This window comes from Falco naumanni, chromosome Z (assembly GCF_017639655.2).
Source record: "Falco naumanni isolate bFalNau1 chromosome Z, bFalNau1.pat, whole genome shotgun sequence".
Lineage (NCBI taxonomy): Eukaryota > Metazoa > Chordata > Aves > Falconiformes > Falconidae > Falco > Falco naumanni.
In genome coordinates this window covers 40,639,658-40,657,545 of record NC_054080.1, presented here as the reverse complement: position 1 = coordinate 40,657,545, position 17,888 = coordinate 40,639,658, and the positions used below count along the sequence as shown (strand labels likewise).

Sequence of the window (17,888 nt, the reverse complement as noted above, 5' to 3'; positions counted from 1 at the left end):
CATCTTGGAGTTTGCTCCAACTTCTGATTAAGATTGTTTCTTGACATTTAGATTTGAATTTTAATGCTATCACACTATTTTTGCTGATTGACTCTAGATTATATTTATTTCTGTGGATATGTATTCTTTTTTTGGTGGTAAATTACAAAACTCCGAGGTAGATTACCTCTACAAAAGTGGTGGCTTTTGTATCAAAACATGTTGCTAGCACTTAGATAAATAAAGATTACATGGCCCAAAGTCCTGAATCTAATGCTGAGGAACCTGAGCCTGAAATAATTTATCTAGACACTAAAGGTGAAACTGCAAAGCTCAGAAGAAAAGTGGCTTAATTCTAGAAATATATTTTCAGAACTCCTCTTGGCCCTGGGCTGGAATAGATGCAGTCCATAAAAAGCAAGTTCCTTTTTATCATTTTAAAGAGATGATTTTGGGGTGTCCTATCTTGATAGGGACCTATTCCAAAGCACTCTTAAGTGATGTAACCATATGAGATGTGCAATGAGGGACTCAGACGGGAGTCACTTCCTGGCATGTCTTTTCTTGGCTCTCCATGGATTTTCCTCATTCTGTCTTACTTTATGAGAAGAAAAGAAGAAGAGAAGAAGGATCATAACTATGTAAAATGCAAAAACCCCCTTGTTTCAGGAGTACCTCTTTCACTTTTAAAATCTATCAGCTCTGATTCCCTTTGTTTTGCACCTTGTGCAGTCATTTGCACAATGAATGAGGGGATGCAAAATGTTTCCCTTAACTCAGTTCAAGCTCTATGTCAGCCAAAATGTTGTAAAAATCAATGCTGTTTCACAATGGAGTTTAGGAGCTTCAGAAAGCAGAAGGCACAGACAGATGATGGGAGAACTGAAGTGTGTGAACTGGCATTTTCAAAGAAATCTAGTTTTTACTAAATCCCAATATTAATCTACATGGTGATTGTTTATTAAAGCATAGCTCTATTGTAATTATACTGTTATCCTGCATATTCCCAGTTTGTGTTACTTTAAAAATTGCTTACAAAAAAGAATCAACTGAAGAACATGAGTTTAGCAGCTTTTGTCACCTGGCAGGCAAATTCTGCTCTCAAGTTTGGTGACATACTTGCTGATGCCTTGATTTCTGAGTACACGTTCCAAGGCTGTCTATTTTTCAGGCTTTCATGGATTTCTCAGGCTTTCCAAACATTATTTACATGTTTAAATTCCTGTAATAGATTTGGGTTGACCTTGGGACACACAAAAGTGGATTTAAAAGGTGATGGATAAAGAAAGAAAAATTAGCACTTAAAATCTTTGTTTTGCTTTAAAAAGAACAGATGGTCTAAATATTTTAAAACCCCAAACCCTTCCTCTGTTCTCTTCTCACCCCACTGGCAACTCAAATCTTTCTGAAATGATATAAATTACTAGAGAAGTAGTGAAACAGTCTTATAAAAAGGGATTAAAAGGTTAAGCAATTGAGGGAAGAGGTTTTTGGCATGCTCAAACCAATCAATTTTGCAGTGCATTACCCCAAGCATTCTGGTGGCAACAAAGCAGTCACCCTAAAAAGCAAGCAATTCTATTACACCAGCCCATTGAAATGCTTTGATACTCTTGGAGGAAATGCCACGTTTCCTAATGAAGCATTAGGAAGGGAAAGAGAAACATTTTTGACTGATGGCAAATGGGGGAGAGGAAACCTGCCATGCTTCTGAAGGTACTGATTGTTAAGGACTATACACTGGGTCTGAGAGGGAAAAAGTGTTAAAGGAAAAAGTGTGCTTGTTACTCATGATGACAGACAACTGTAAAAATGCATCAAGCTGCTCTGTGAAACAGAGATACCACTCCAGCTGTAGACAAGCCAGGTCAGGTACCAGAAGAAGCCTCAAAACTTCAAGTTGCTTTGTCTTTGCTGATACAGTATTTCAAGTTAACTAATGTGGGTTAACTAATTAAGTAACTCTTGTTGGTTTCTCACAGAGCCTATTTCTCAGGATACATACTAATATTCACAGACTTTTAATACGGCATCCAGGATCTGTTATCTCCCACCAAATTTGGCTCCACTAGTGATCTCGGAAGTGATGGCATTGTTTGTACATGTCCCCTCTTCCTTAGTCTGAGCTGGGTTCTGCTGTGTTAAAAAAAAAAACAACAATCAAACCCTCAACTACTTTTAAACAATTTTGAAAGAAAATAACTTCATTAGATTACAAGCAGTCTACACAGAAACTTAAATGTCACGGAAATTCTTTTGCTGAGCACTAAGTGTGTAACTAAACTTTTTCCAGGTATCTACAGCTCAGTGAACCATGATTTATTAGTCTTGAAGACTTCAGAGTACTTCAGTCTCCGTGTATCGAATGAAGGGATGGGTACATAATTTTAAAAGCAGCAACAGAGATTTCACATACGAAACTTCTAACAATGACAGCTAATTAATTATAGCTCCTTTAAGTCACAAAGTAAAGTTGACTCAGCTTTTGCATCACACCATCATACTTTCCTACAAAAAAAAAAAAAAAAAAAAATTCTTTCTCCCCCAAACATGTGAAGTGTGGGATCTTCAACTAGATGGGTCTTCAGGTTGGGTCCTCAACATCTTTATCCTTTTTTCCAGCCTCTCCATCCATTCATTTCTGAGCCTAAGGACAGAAACACAGATCAGTTTGTTCCTATATTTTTACAGGAACCATGTTTATACTTCTCATGTTTCCCATCGGTGCTATCCTTTGGTGTTTTTTCCCAGTTCTCATGCAAACTGCCCTGCCCCTTCAGAGTGCTTTGCTGGATGGCACTTCAGGACCAGCTCTTCAATTCCAATTAGGGCTCACCTGAGCTTTGTGGTTCGTTTAATCTCCAGTGTGTTCTCTCTTAAGTGCCTCTCTGTGTGCTGGAATGATTTGTGATCTCCGCTGGACATTGCCTGCTGCCACCTGCTGGGTAGCATCACCCAACATTTCCCCAGTCCCCCTCCTTCTTAGAAATACATTTAAAAAACATACTGCATAGAGGCTCCTGAGCACTATTTGACTTGGAAACACCATGCATGTTGAAACTTCTCTTAGACACATAGTAGACATCTTTAGGTGATAGGTGGCACTTTGTTTTCTCTTTGGTAGTATCTAGGTACCACAGCAAGACTGCCTCAAATAGAAAAGACAGGAATTTCATAGCTGAGGAGTTCAGGTGTTGAAACCAGGTTAGTTATAAATGGGTAAAACATGCTAGGGACTGACTAATTCCAGTGTTCCTTCATTCACGGTTATTAATGCAAGGCCATCCTTGCTCTTGTGTTGTCAAACATCTATTCCAAAGAGGTGTATGAGGGAGATTGTGAAAAAATGCTTGCTCCTTGAATGATCTCAAGCCAAAATAGCCATCTTTGCATGCACCTTCAACTTATGGAGACTGCATGTGAAATAAAACTGTACCGATGTTGCCACATACTGGCCTTTCTCTTTGGGGTAAATATGACTGATGAGGTAAATATGGCTATGGATGATGGTTGCCTTGGTCAGTTAGCATACTTGGACTGTCTGTTTTATTATGGTTTTACCATACTGAAGTTAGGGCACCTTAATTAATTAAATCTAAAACAAGGCCACAGAGAAAGAAGGTGGGCCAGGCACACATCTGTGCTATCTCTGCTGTGAACATAAGCCTTGACATTCAAGGCAAGCCTGCATTGCTAGATGTTGTCTTGATAACTTCAGAAAGTTCCACATTTTGGACCCATTTATGGAACAAATGTGAGTTAGTCTCTGTCCCATGAAGCCATAGCTTAGACACATTAGCATTAACACGTAAATGTGGAAAGCTTTATTATTTTCTAAAAATGTAAAAAAAATACTTTCAGCTTTCATTGCATGACTTAAATATAGGTATCACTTTTCTTTAAAAAAGAATTACAATCCAAACTCAAATAACCTTTCCAGACATAAACTACGCACTTTGTCAGAGCACTTTTTTGCTGACGTTCTTTTTCAATTTGCAGATACCGAGTTTGTTGTTCAATAGTCTTTTCCCAGAAGTTCCTCAGGTCACTGGTTTCACATCCCCGGACTTCATGACGTATATATTGGCTATTCATTTTCTCTAAAGGAGAAATTTGAAAGAACCATATGACAAGTTATTGGTTCCTCATCTGTTTGCATGGATAAAGCACACTTCTGCTATTTTGGATTTTCAAAGTGTTAGGGTCACACAGTTTCTCTTTTGTAAGATCAGGATAACATGACTCACCAAGCTTTTCATTTCTACCTCTAACACTTGAGGATACGCTGTCTGCAGTGACATGAATTCTTACTTGTTCACCTCAAATATCTCTCACCTCCATCTGCCTGTGATCTTTAAGCTCATAATACAGTACAGTTCTGTTGTATTCTTTAGCCTAATGATTAAGGTACCTTTTACTGTAGTAAAAAATGGAAGGGAAATATAAAAATTACCAGATCTAATGGGATTGTTCCTCTCTGTTTTCATGTCTATAAAATGATAAAGGGACCATTGTAGATTAAGACTAGAACAATGAAGAAAAAGAGGTCTGGTGATTTGCTGTTAGTCATTATAATGCTTACCTTAGCTTTATTTGGGAATGAGGAAAATGTATATGTATAAAAGTATGTACATAATTTTGTAAGATGCTGACTTACAAAAGTCCCCTTGCTTATTAAATATTTCTCCCTCTTCTGCAATTTTCAAAAGAGAGCAAACTTACTGGATGTATTTATATATCAATTCCCACTCTGTAACTCCCCCTTCGTTTAATGTCCTCTTAAAAGTGAATTTTAGAGTGAATCTTTTCCTAGGAAAAGAATATCTTACTCAGGATGACTCTTCATGGGCTAACAGTCAAGTCCATGTATCTCACATTACAGCCAGAAAATCATACAGTTTCAAAACTTCATTAAATATGGAATGAGTATATCTATGCTGCCTCTCAAATTACCGTGTGGTTTTGCATTGAACATGCCATTATAATATTTTCCAGAACATTTAATTTTTTTAGCAAGTATTTAGGGCCCTCTCATGCGTTATTTGAATTCATGGCAATTATTTGTAATTTATTTTAATCAGAGCCATGGAGATCTAGTAAACAAGACCCTCAAGGCTAGCTTGGAAAAGCTTGAAGAAATTGCTGCCATTCCCCTGCCAGGCATCATAAGAAAAGCAAAACTGGGAACTGGTAATCTTTACATAATTTCTTTTGGAGATTTGGCTGTTTTGTGAAAAACTGAGAGACACATTATAAAGACTTTTAATGTAATATAAAAGTTATTATAATGTGCATATAAATAGAGCAAAAGCAGCCCTTTTAAAGCGGTCCCTTTCTTGTTGGGATTTCCCTGTGACTACCCTCTGGTTCCCTGTAAAACCTCCTCATGACATCCAAATGATAGAAGACCAGTATCTGAGCCTGACTTCTGCAGAAGAGATTTACTGAGCATGTTTTTCAGGTTCTATGCAAATTATAACTGTATAAGTAAGTGTTGGCATCAGTCTGTAATATGAACTGCAAGTACAGCTGAACACCTCCATCTGTGGTAGGGGATAACCAATTCGAGGTCAAAAGTTCTCTTAATACAAGTAGGTCTTTTCATAAAGCATATGTAGTCTATAAATATCCCCATATATATCATTGCCAACCCAAAACTCTGTTCCCAGACAACAGTCACTACCCTTTTAAACTTCTTGTGTACCAGGAGTTATTATCTAAAAATATATGAAAAAGACGTGGTAACAACCATTTGGGTCAAACTAATGGACTTCCCATTCCAGGAGTTAATCTCTGAGAATAACAATATTGCTGAAGTGCAGCAAGCGAAATTCCCAGGTATTCCTGAGGCTTCAAAATAAACTGCCAGGAAATAATGTCTTCTGTTTTCTTTAATCAGAAGGGATTCCAAAGCATAAGAACTTGATCCTTCTGAAAGATTATGGATTATGAATTCCTGTTTAACGTACTGGTGATGTGTCTTTTCTGTATATATGAGGGTGAATAACTCTTCTGAATAAGTCAAAGTTATCGAACTCATTGCCACAAGGTATGACTGAGCTCAAGTATACAATTTCAGAACACACATATCCTTTACTTGTTTTAAATACTCCGCCTCCTGGTTTGATTGCATATGTTCTTGGTGCTGCCTTGAATGTATTGTATATATGTATCTGTCCAACACCCCTCCCTACAGCAGAAAATCCCAAGAAAAAAGTTTTAAACCCAGTAAAAGAAAAGTTCAGAATTAGTTTTTATTGTTACTCACTTTACACCTGGTGCCAGCAGTATTTAGAAGACTGTTAGAACCCCGTTGAGACTAAAAGTGTGTATAGCACTAAACATTACAGGTTTGGCTGAGGTGTTGATATTTCTTTTGGGTAGGGGTGTGAATTAGTGCTTTGTGTATTATTGTGGAATTTTCTTTGTGTGTGCTTGCTTCTGCACACTAAAAACATTGTCTGAGCCTGTCCTTCTTTCCTAACCTTTAATTTTGTGTTAATGTATGGATGCCTTGGTGCTGAATTGTCTCTTACTCAGCCCTTAATCTTCCTCTTTATTTTCCTTCCCTCTAATACTGGAGAACACTCAAATATGTATCAAAGCAACTGAACTTAGAATTTCTGCATCATTATTTACTGAACCTTGTACATCCTTGATAAGCACCAGTGTGTTAATGCACCAGCATTTGCTTCTCTGAACTATAGAATCATTCTACTCTAAATTACCTTTTATTTCAAACCCTCTATTTGAGCCTGTTCACACAGTGATTGTAGGAACTGCACAATAACTCTGCTAAAATAACCCACCTGGTTTCCTTTGCCTGAACACTGTGTGCATAGGTGTTTGAATTCATCTCCATCCTGCCATCCATTTTAAAACCGTTGTCGTAGACCTTCAGGGTTGTATGGGCAATCAAGGATATCAAACCCAGTCTGTCAGTATTTCACTTGCCCTAAGACAAAGTTTTTGAGCTAAAATCTTCTCAGTGGTGGAAACACTGTATTTTCCCCTCCTACTTCAGCTTTTTTCAGAATGGAGTAATAGGATTTAAGCCTGTATTGTAGCTTTGCACAAGGAGTTATCACCTGGATACAGTTTATTTTCATGCCTTCGAACCTCATTTGAAGCAGCAAAAGGGACTTTATTTAACAGGGAAAGAGAAGAATCAAAAAGGCTTCATGGAAGCAGCCTCCAAAGCAGCCTAAACAAATAATCTCTATGTATAGGACAACAGCTGGGCAGAAATATACTGTTAAAGCATATAGGCACTTGTAATAGCACTTTTATAGATCTTGCAGTTAGGTCTGACTTAAACTACCCTGCAACGGCTAGGACTAAATGAAGCGTCATTTAAGCCTCCAGTGGCAATCCTTCATGAGGACAATAACAAGAGCTTCTTTCTGGTAATCATCTTTGACAGGGCCCTGGTTGCAAGCTGGATAACAAATGTAGCTGCTTTCAAACAAAAGGAATAGCTGCATAAACGCTAGGAAGACTTTGTCCTACACAAGATGAAGATTATTGTTTATTTTTATATTTAATAATTTTAGAGCAGGTTGATATTATTTAGACCCAATTTGCTAAAGATGATCTTACAAAGGCAGGGAAGATGTGACACTAGCACTGTTATCCAGAACTCAAGAATTATGTTGGTAGAAAAAAAGAGGAAAGTAAGATCAATTCAATGTGACATCTTGACTTTTTTGTGAGTAAAAAAATGCATGGTTTGAGGGTGGATCTTATTGATTCTATGAGAAAACATTACCACCAGAAGAAACACACCATTTCATAGAACTGGAAGTCACAAATTTCTTAGCTAGAAAATGGTATATAAAGAAAAGCATGTGTTTTTTTTCCTGTAGCAGAACATGATTTTATTTTAATTTGAATGTTAGTTTAACTAGGGTTTAAATTTATAAAGCATCTACACAAGTCAGAAAAGCTGTTTTTTCCCCTTCTTGTGCTTCTTGCATAGCACAATTGGTCAGAGTTTTCAGAGTGTTACGCTTCTTCCTAGAAATAATACAGTACTATTTTATTCATCTGCCTTTTCATGGTCCTTGCTTGGTGACTGTGCTTATTATATAAATGCATTGGATTAATATAAAATTGCACAATGTACAGGAGAATAGACTGTTGATGCAAAGGCTGATATTTGACTTCAAAACATTAAGAAATCTGCTTTGATTTTAGAAAATGAGACTAGTAATCTCAGCCATGATTTCCCTCTTTTTTCCTTGCATCTTGGATATATCATTTATCTTTTGCTTCTGCACCTGGCAGCAATTCACATCTCAAAGGGCTGATTGAGGTTTGCTTTGAAATCCTGCCTGGGAAAGCACACCAGTTTCAAGTCTAACTTAGGTCTTCAGACCCTGGGTAAAACTCTTCTGGGGAAGAAGAAAGCACTTTATTTTAACCCCCTGTACCTTTCAGTTTGTGTGGCAGGTCACATGGTGCAATCTATGTCATGAACACCCTGAGCCTCAGTGCTGCTTGTGAGCAACATGAGAGGTTTCTCACAGCTCTTTCTGACTGCCTCACTGGTGCACAGGTACAGAGCTGCACCTGTTGGAGCTGACCTGCAGCACCAGCCTGGGGATCGGAGAAGGCTAGTATAGTCTTCTGGTGCAAGAAGGTCCCCAACACTGTGCTGATCTCTTTCGAAAATTCATGAGAGTGTCTCATCAGCAAAGATATGTGGCTTTGCATGTATACTGCACTGTTCTCTTTCCATTTGCACTTTGGCATTACTATCAATCTATGCTTTTGTAAACAGCACTGTCTGGAGATTGCAATGAAATAAAGGAATTCTAGGCAAGTGATTTACTCTGCCAGAAGAATTTCCTAGCTTGGCAGAATTTGAAGTGTGTGCTCTTACTAGGATGTGTGCACAGTCAGGAGGTTGTTCTTTGCATATAAACTCCAATCAAATTAATTGGACTTTTCCACACAATGGGAATTTTCTGTTTGTGAAAATGACAATGATACTGACATGTGACTGAGCAATACTAGTAGGAGTTACCTGAGTGCATGAGTTACAGGTGTGCATCTAGCTAATAAAGTCTAACATGCAGGTTAAGTAATTTTAACGTGCAAGTTAAAATGTTTGCACTCAGGCACTATGCAGTAGTCTCTGTTCAATCATTCTCCTTGTTCCTAATACCCAAAGTTCATTATTACTTTTCTGTGAAAAGCTGATGGGTCTCAGTCTGTTCTTCTAATCTGGAGAAGAGCTGTACTCGAAATGTTTTGAGTTGTTAAAAATTTGGATCTTTTCTCATATGATATGTTTATGACAGAGAAATGTATTAAGGCAAGGCTTGTGGCCGCTATGTGGTTTTTGCATCTCATGCTGCTACAGTGGCAGTTTCAATGCCTTTGAATGCCAGGTACGGTGTTTTCTTCTGTCCTCATCTGTTTGGCCTCAGTTCTCTTTATCTGTTTTCACTGTTCCCTGGATACCAGACACCTGAATGATTGAATTATTGAACTGGAGGGAACTGATTCACTGCCTTGCTTTTCTGTACCAGAGGCCTCAGCAGTCCTCAGGCTGAGGGTTAAAATTCTTAAAACCTTTTGAGCAAAACACTTGAGGAATCAACAGTTTCATTTCCCTCCAGGTCATCCATTCAGCTATCCTAGTTCTGCTCCCTGTTTATTTATTTAGATACGTGCTCTCACTCTGTGCTCCTCATTGACTCTCCTCCCTCAGCCCGCCGCCAAGGGCTTCCAGGAGATGTCCCTTCACTTTCTCCTTCTCTGCCTTCATCTCTATTGAGCTTCTCCCCATGGCAGCCCTCCAGCCTAACCTGGCTGACTCACACCTCTGCTTTCAAACATCTTTCTGACTGATTTCCCCGGCTCTCCCGCTCCCTCTGAAAAATCTCTCTCTACTTCTTGCTGGAACTGCATTTCTCCCCGACCGCTCAAGCAAATCTCACCAAACTTTCTCTGAAGCATGTTTTCAGTGCCCCTCTGCTCCCTAGCTTCTCCCACTCCCTGTGCCTGGCTCTCCTTGGTGGCTGCTTGCATTCCTTCCACTGGCACACAGAAACAGAACTGTGGTGGCAGTCACACAGAGGCAAGTGTCAGGAGAACAGGCATTCGCAAGCATTGTGCAACACAGAATGTCCAAGTGCCTTTCTTGAGCTTTCCATAGATTTGTCCAACTCTTACTGACTTTTAACTTTCAACCTCTAAGGTGTATTTAAAGTGGCTGTAGTCTGCTTGTCTGAGCAGATATTGTTTCTGATCACTAGAGTTTCTCCACTGCCAGATACGTTTGATACCTGATCCGATGAACTGCTGAGTTCATAAGATCAAGTATATAGCATAAATTAATATTTTTTAGTCAAGGATCTTGGACATGGTTTATTTTGTTGTTTTATTTTTAAGTACAGGAGGACTTGGTGGTCTAGGATCAAAGAAAATAAATCCTGCCTAGGGCTCAGGTTCTTCATTAAATCATCTGATTCTGACAAAACATACAAAAGAAACTGACCCTGATTCATTTGAAGATGTCTACCACTAAATTAAAAAACTTTCGGCAGCAAATTGCTGTTAAAAAACCTTTGTGTGAACAGTGTGTGTGTAACCTTGGCTACCCTTTAGCCCATCAGTTGAGAATGTACAGCCGCATCTCCTGGTATTTTATCCAGGGTTGTGGCATGGAAATTGCTCATGAATATTTTTTCTGTATCAATGCTACTCAGCTTCCTTAGAATGCTGCTAAACTGGGCACTCTTCCCTGGCATTTTCCTCATGCTCTCATCTTTCCTAGAATATACTTTTGTGAGAATTAAAGTTAGAGAAGAAACACATTTCTTGTTGACATTATTATGAAAATCTAACCACAAAAAACAAATTCTTACTTACCTTTGGAGTTGGGCTCTTCCTGGAAAGAAATCCTCTTTGTGACACAAATGAGGAATATTACTACTGCAGCCCTGGCTTCTCCAGTGTCACAGGGCAGTAATGAAATGCATCCCTCAGTACTTTTTATTTGGAGAGGGGGGTAACATAAATCCTTCATCATATCAAGGTTATTTTGAACAGAACCAGCAGTGAGATAAGATCATTTAATGAACTTTGCAGCCCCCTGCCTGAGATGACCATGAAACACAGGCCCCTATGAGAGCATGCATCCCTCCCACACTGGCAGATACCTCAGAGAGCATGACTTGGCAAGTGCTGAGGATTTTCTTTAAAACACGTACTAGTATTATCCATTTTAATATTCCTCCTGTGAAGCTTGAAAAATTCCACGCTACTGTCTTAGCTGTAATGGAAGTTGAAATGGTGTAACAGATCACGCTTGGTTTTGCATTACAGGGTGACTTACAGAAGTATGCAGTACTCTGGAGCTGTTAATCTAAGGATGTGTGCTTGATTATGACCTATCCCACAATCTGTTATCTTCAAGGCAATCGTCATAGGAATTGTCTGTTTGGTTAACATTAGCCGACAAAATGCATTAAACCAGCACTAGTTTTACCGTTTAGAGTTGTTATAACTCTATTACGGCTGAACATTTGTATCATTACATTTCATTTTCTCAAGAAAATATATTGTGGGTTTGGTTGATGACAGATGTATGCACTGATCTCAGTTTTCATTAAATCCATATACATTGCTAATACGCCATATGTGACTGCTGGCTTAAGTAGTATTTATACCATTGCTGATTATTTTAATCTTCCTTTGTTGTAATTTTTCAGACCCCAAGTAGCTAAAGCAGCAGCCATTAGATGGATGTTTTCTGTAATTTGTATTTATTTATTTATTTATTCTGCAGTCAGCTTTACAGCAGAAAACCCTGAGTAAAACCTAGCAGCTGCAGCCTTTGTTTGTAAAGGAAAATTTCAGCTCTTCAAAATACCGGTCAGTTTGTTTAACTCCTTCAAAGCATTAGGATAGTAGTTTTCTTCAATGTGTTGTCCCATCTCATACTGTATGAAACCACAAAAATTAACTCTTCCTCTACCCATATGATAATAAAAAAGGTAATGTAGTCTTTTGATCCTAGATTCACACATGGCATTGAAAAAAAAAATCATAGGTAAAGTTGATTCCTCCGTTTTTGGAAAACCAGATCAAACTCTGGCTGTGTTTGGAAATCACAAGCAGATAAGATCTGCTAGGTGAATATTAAAATAATACAGCATTATGAAGATAGGTTGGTGCCCAGGCTTGATACAGCAGCAGTGCTGCAGAGCAGCATAAATGCTTCCTTGCTATTTGATTCAGAGTTTGAGTAACTTCCCCTTCTCTCTAAACACATCTAGCTAAATTTACTATAAATCAGAGGAGTTTTTTTTTTTTTTTTGTTTTTTTTTTTTTTTTTAATGTTATCATGTAGGCAATGCCTTCTCTAAACATTTGCAAATGTCTTAGTTTAGGACGGGACTTCAGTGTCCAGGCTTCATCAGACCACAATATGTATTTCTGGTCTGATATGCTCTAGATGCACGGACGTTTCTACATTGGTGCAGATTAGATGCCCTGTATAAAGCACAGCCAAAATGTGACAGATATTGCACATACACTGATCATCATCAGTAGATTAGATACATCTTGCATGATACACACTGACTGTATTTACAACGAATAATTCATCTGTGCATTCATAGTAGCCTCTCATACAAGATTAACGGATACCCAGCATCCAGAAATCCTGGACAGAACTAGTACTCTGCTGGACTACCCATGTCTAAAGAAACAGTCAGGTGACTGGAAAGACATAGGTTACCATCAAAAGCAATGCAGGTGTCAAGTAAGCTTTTATGCAGTGAAAATTATTTAGGCTGTTTGAGCACCTTAACCTTCGTTTACTTCATAAGCTTATGTCAGAGCTGCTTAACACAACCTGCATGTATGACAGCACTCATCTCTAGTTTGCAAAAATTCTTGTAAACACCTGCTTAACGTTATTAGCCTAATGTCATTAGCAGGGACCACAAAAGAATCTGTAAAATGGCTAACAAAGTGTAAACCTTTGGAGGGTCTGAGGTGTTACTTATCTGCAGTGATCAAATTCTGCCTCAGTGTTCTGGCTGTGCGCTGTTCTTCTTGTGTAGGAGAGTCAGAAATAAAAGCAGCAACCAACTCTTACTCTTACACAAATAATCCTGGTATATTCTGCTTGTATTTTCTCAGTCTGGACCCTTCCTTCTGTGTGTGTTCTTATATCTGATGGTAAAGAAGAGGAAGTGAAAGGAGAAGACATTATGCAAAATCTACAAGAACTTGCTAATTAAGTAAACATGCCATAACTCTTTTCTCCTAGATGTTAGAGAAGATAAAATCCAGGGAGGTAAGTTTTTAAAGCAGATAATGTACCATGTTGTTGGGGTGCCTTCTGCAGTCACTGTGCATGTGATATTCACATCCTTCTCATTATTGATTGATGCAATGGAAGTTAGAAAGTGTTTGAAGAGGGTCCCTCCTGGAGCTTGTCCTCCCTGATCCAGGAGCAGCACTGGTAACAACAGTTTTATCAGCCCTCTCCAAGTTTCATAAATTCCAGAATGAAGCAGATGACTCCGTAGGTAAGAGCCTGATTGGTTTTTCATCTTCCCATGAAAGTTGGTTGATAACTGGTGTTGATGCTTCTGTAAATATTTACAGTGCGAGGTTTTTAAAATCTGCCTTTGAAAACCATCAGACTGGGTCCTTTATTGGTCTAGTACTCCAGAGTGAGACAGCAGGCAGGGGGTTGCTCAATGGATTGTCCTGCAGCTGATGCTGAGCATCTGTGCAGAGGGTGGACATTTCCATTTCCTTGCTTCACATGCATTGGTTTGAACCCTACTATGCTGTGTGGGCACCTTTGAAAATGCATCTGGAGAAAACAAGTCTGCTTAGAAATTTCTAGCCCTGCCTGCTGGATATGACACTGATTGTTGGATTAAAGTATATGGCAAAAATTGTAATTCCTGGAAAACTGAATGGGTCAATTAATTTCACCACGGTTTTCAAAACCATTTTTCCTCTCTTGGGCTGAGCCTTGGACTGGGCAGTGAGAAAGCATCAGGGACTTTTTTAAATAACAGAAAAAAATTCAGGATTAAGTAGGGACTGGAATTCCACTTTATACGCAAAAATACCTGTTATGTACCCTGGATTTTTCCTCTGAGTGCATTCTGGATGGTGCATACATCACTTTATCCATGTCTATGACACATAATTGTTTTCTTTGTAATACCTCTTATAGGACAGTCTCAAGGTCAGTAAAGCAGCAAATTGAAGAACTGACGTCTTTTATTAGCCAAATGAAATTTCTTATTGACACCACTTACATGACATCTGAAACATTTATAGAGGTCGTTTAGTGTTTATTGCAATCGTGATATTGCCTTTGTGATACAGAACAGAAAAATTAGATATGTAAGATCCATTGGTACCTCTCGGTAATTCTCTTGTTAGTTGCCTGCCTGCAGCTTTTTCATGATCCTATTTTTCCAGGAATGTAAAGTTTTCAGGCAGTTTAAATTGCATCAGGCTGAAATTTATCTGCTGGAGCTGCTAGATACACAGATGCTTTCCCATGGAAGTGTAATTAGCCTGGCTCCTTGCACTGCAGGGGGGAATTCTGCTACAAAGAAAGGAAAAGGCTGCTGCTGGTGTCACCTGCTCTCTCTCAGCATTTCCATGTGTTTCAAACTACCTTAAAGTCCACATCAAATGAACTTCTATAGGGACCTGTCCAGAAAGGCCACACAAGACGATGTGTTGCATTTGCCTGCAAATTTAGCCTGAATGTTTTTCCATCTTACTATGTCACTGGAGTTAGGAACTCAATTGCTCTAGACACCCTGAGGCATCAATTTAATGAGTGCAGGAAAGAGGGTTTTGATCCCCTGTTAAAATCAGCCAGTGCAGAGCATGCTCCAGTGCACATACTGTTTGAACTGGGGTTGGGGCTGTTCTACTTCCATACAAACCATGGAGAGAGGACAATATTTCAGCAGGTAACGCAGTCTTCAGTGTCTTTTTATAACTTTATGCTCCCTATATAGCCAAACTTGAGGTGCTTCAGTCAAATGGTATGAACTGAAGCTGTTGGAGACTTCAGACTTGCTGCTGGAAGATTAATGAACGTCCACAGAGATTTTGCTATTGGTATTAATTTCCATGGGACGATGTCAGATACTTTGATGATTGGGAAGCAGAGTGTTAAGGCAGCATGTTAATTGCATTGGCTTTTTATCTTCTTTTAATATTTATCAGAACTTAAGCATCTGACCTTTCTGTGCCTGTGACAGAGGCAAATACTGCTTCACTCTTTTCTTCATGGAAGCTCAAGTTTTCCTCAAGATCAGCTTTGGATTAGTTTGAACAACTTTACTTGGGAGGAAGGTAAGGTAAGAAGAAGGGTGATTAAGGTCGCTATACATCCCTCTTTGCTTTTAAAATTTGGTTATGAATAAGTCTGTTGTAATTGTAAATTACCACATAAATTGTAAATTGTGGTAGTGTAAATGCATCAGGGGTTGGTGTAGCTGTACCCCAGCTGAACCTCAGTTTTAACTCAATTAAAACTCAGCCAAGTACCCAGAATAGATGCACATAGATGTACTCACTTTCCTTCTACCAGTGTATCAGAGGAAAGTGATGTGAGATGTGACTGCGTTACATCTTGGGGCACCTCTGTGCTGCCTTACTGTGCTTTATTATGGCCAATTAACCAAACTAGAAGCAGACTTTGTTTTTCTGCTTCTTGGCTCCTGTTAAGGCTCTATCATTTAGTATTAAAAAGACAGCCCAGACTTTATTCTGGATGGCTCGAGACCTGAATGTGAGATCTCAGGGCCCATTCTGTCTCATATGTGTGCTTACTGGAAAGAGCTCTGATTTTAACTCTTACACTCAATCCAGTAATGAAAAGTAATGTCAGATGTGAAAGGCTGTCACCAACAAGTTTCATGTAAACACTGAGACCCAAACCAACCATTAGCTCTTAGAAGCTACCATTATAAAAGTCTCTGACTAAATCAATTCTCAATGAGCAAAGATTGCTAGCAAGATTACAAAGGTACCAGCTATGTGTTAAGTAAGATTTAAGTCATGGCAGATTAAGATCACATATTCATGACAGCAGAGAATGGCCTGGGCCATTACATAGTAGCAGACATGGGCATTCAGACCACTGCAAAAGCTCTGCTCCTTTAGTTGCAAGACCAGCTAGGTAAATAGTTTGGAGACAAAGATCTACCAGCTGTGAAACAGCCAAACATGAAGGATGGATAAAAGCAAATAGGAAAGTTTTTCTGCTCCTATTCTTTTTCATTCTTTCCTATAGCTAATGCAAATTAGTATAGATGGTAAGTACTTTTAAGTGTGAGTGCTATGGCCAATTAGACCACTTAGACCACTTAAGTATGGATTTAAATGCCTAATATTATGCACCAAGAACTGAATTTTTTGTCCATAGTTGTTGCAAGAGCACCACAGTGACTTCAAATGTAATAAAACCCCCAAAATAATACATTGCATTGGCTAGGGACATTTTTCTGAACAAAAGCAGACTAAATTATTTCCTTGCTTTTTGTGTACACATGGATTGCTGATGAAATTTTAAAATGTTTAATGTGTCAATCATACCAATCAAATAAATCTAAAGAGCCATTATATATCTAGCAAGTATGCAAAGTACCTTAATAAAATGTATTATCTGATGTCTTTAACTTGAAGGCAGAAGTTTTTCAGTTTAAGCTGTGCTAAAGTTCCTCTGGAGCTGAATTATCAAGAGAATAATCTTAGCTGAGCAAGCCTTTAAAATCTCTTTTCATGGGAAACTGAATACAAGATTGAATAGGCTCAGAGAATTCTTCACAACCATGTCGGTTTGTAGGGATGTTCTCACACATCCCTGGACTCACTTGAGCTCTGCTCCCTGGAATATTGTCTTGTTTCCTTTCCTGTACATTATGTACACAGAAGCGTTAGTGGAGAGACATGGGTAGTAGTCACTAAATGCCTTGCTTCTGGTCTGTGTTTGTTCCCCTCTTGTGATGCTACTCTGCAGCTGAGAACCTTGCTGTCTGCAGAGTGGAGACTAAGTCTTGATGGATGAAGCACACAGTTTAGATACAGATGAAAGCACCAGGAGGTGGGCCATGATTACCTTTGACAGAAGAAACCAACCAGTCTGCCATTATTACTCTAGCTACAAATCTGGATGGATCCCATCCCTGATGAACATGACTGGTAACAATGGACGTGGAGAAGGTCGAGGTACTCAACAACCTTTTTGCCTCAGTCTTCACTGTCAGCCTCTTTTTCCACACCTCTTGAGTGGATGGACCTCAGGCAGGGACTGGGGGAGCAAAGTCCCTCCCATCATAAAAGAAGATCGTTTTCGTGACCACCTGAGGAACCTGAACATGTATGTATCTAGGGGACCTGATGAGACATATCTCACAGTCCTGGGGGAACTGGCTGCTGTAGTTGCCAAGCCACTCTCCATGATATTTGAAAAGTCATGGCAGTCAGGTGAAGTCCCCAGTGACTGGAAAAAGGGAAACCTTGCACCCATTTCTCAAAAGGGTAGAAAGGAGGAGGACACTGGGAACTACTGACCTGTCAGCCTCACCTCTGTGCCTGGGAAGATCATGGGACAGATCCTCCTAGAAGATATGCTAAGGCACATGGAGGATGGGGAGGTGATTTGACACAGCCAGCATGGCTTCGCCAAGGGCAAGTCTTGCCTAACCAATCTAGTGACCTGCTGTGATGGAGTGACTACATCAGTGGACAAGGGAAGAGTTATGGATGTCATGTATCTGGACTTCTGTAAGGCCTTTGACATGGTCCCCCACAACATCCTTCTCTGTAAATTGGAGAGGTATGGATTTGATGGATGGACTGACTGTTCAGTAGATAAGGAATTGCTTGGATGGTTG

At 39.1% G+C, this 17,888-nt stretch overlaps 1 protein-coding gene across 1 annotated transcript; it reads right to left on the bottom strand.

Annotated features, from left to right (window-relative positions):
• Window positions 1–2,245: 2,245 nt before the first annotated feature.
• Window positions 2,246–10,964, bottom strand: LOC121081696 (protein FAM240B-like). The gene is made up of 3 exons (XM_040580903.1): window positions 10,861–10,964; window positions 3,935–4,079; window positions 2,246–2,626 (listed from the first exon to the last, which is right to left on the bottom strand). The coding sequence occupies exons 2-3, from the start codon at window positions 4,072–4,074 to the stop codon at window positions 2,548–2,550; spliced, it is 219 nt and encodes a 72-aa protein (XP_040436837.1). The 5' UTR covers window positions 4,075–4,079; window positions 10,861–10,964; the 3' UTR covers window positions 2,246–2,547.
• Between the last annotated feature and the right edge of the window lie 6,924 nt (window positions 10,965–17,888).

Excerpts from the sequence above, each read along its gene's own strand:
- LOC121081696 (XM_040580903.1), bottom strand. The coding sequence starts at position 4,074 with ATGAATAGCCAATATATACGTCATGAAGTCCGGGGATGTGAAACCAGT. Across the intron at positions 2,627-3,934 it reads CAAAAAAGTGCTCTGACAAA|GCTCAGAAATGAATGGATGG; the intron begins GTGCGTAGTTTA and ends TTCTGTCCTTAG.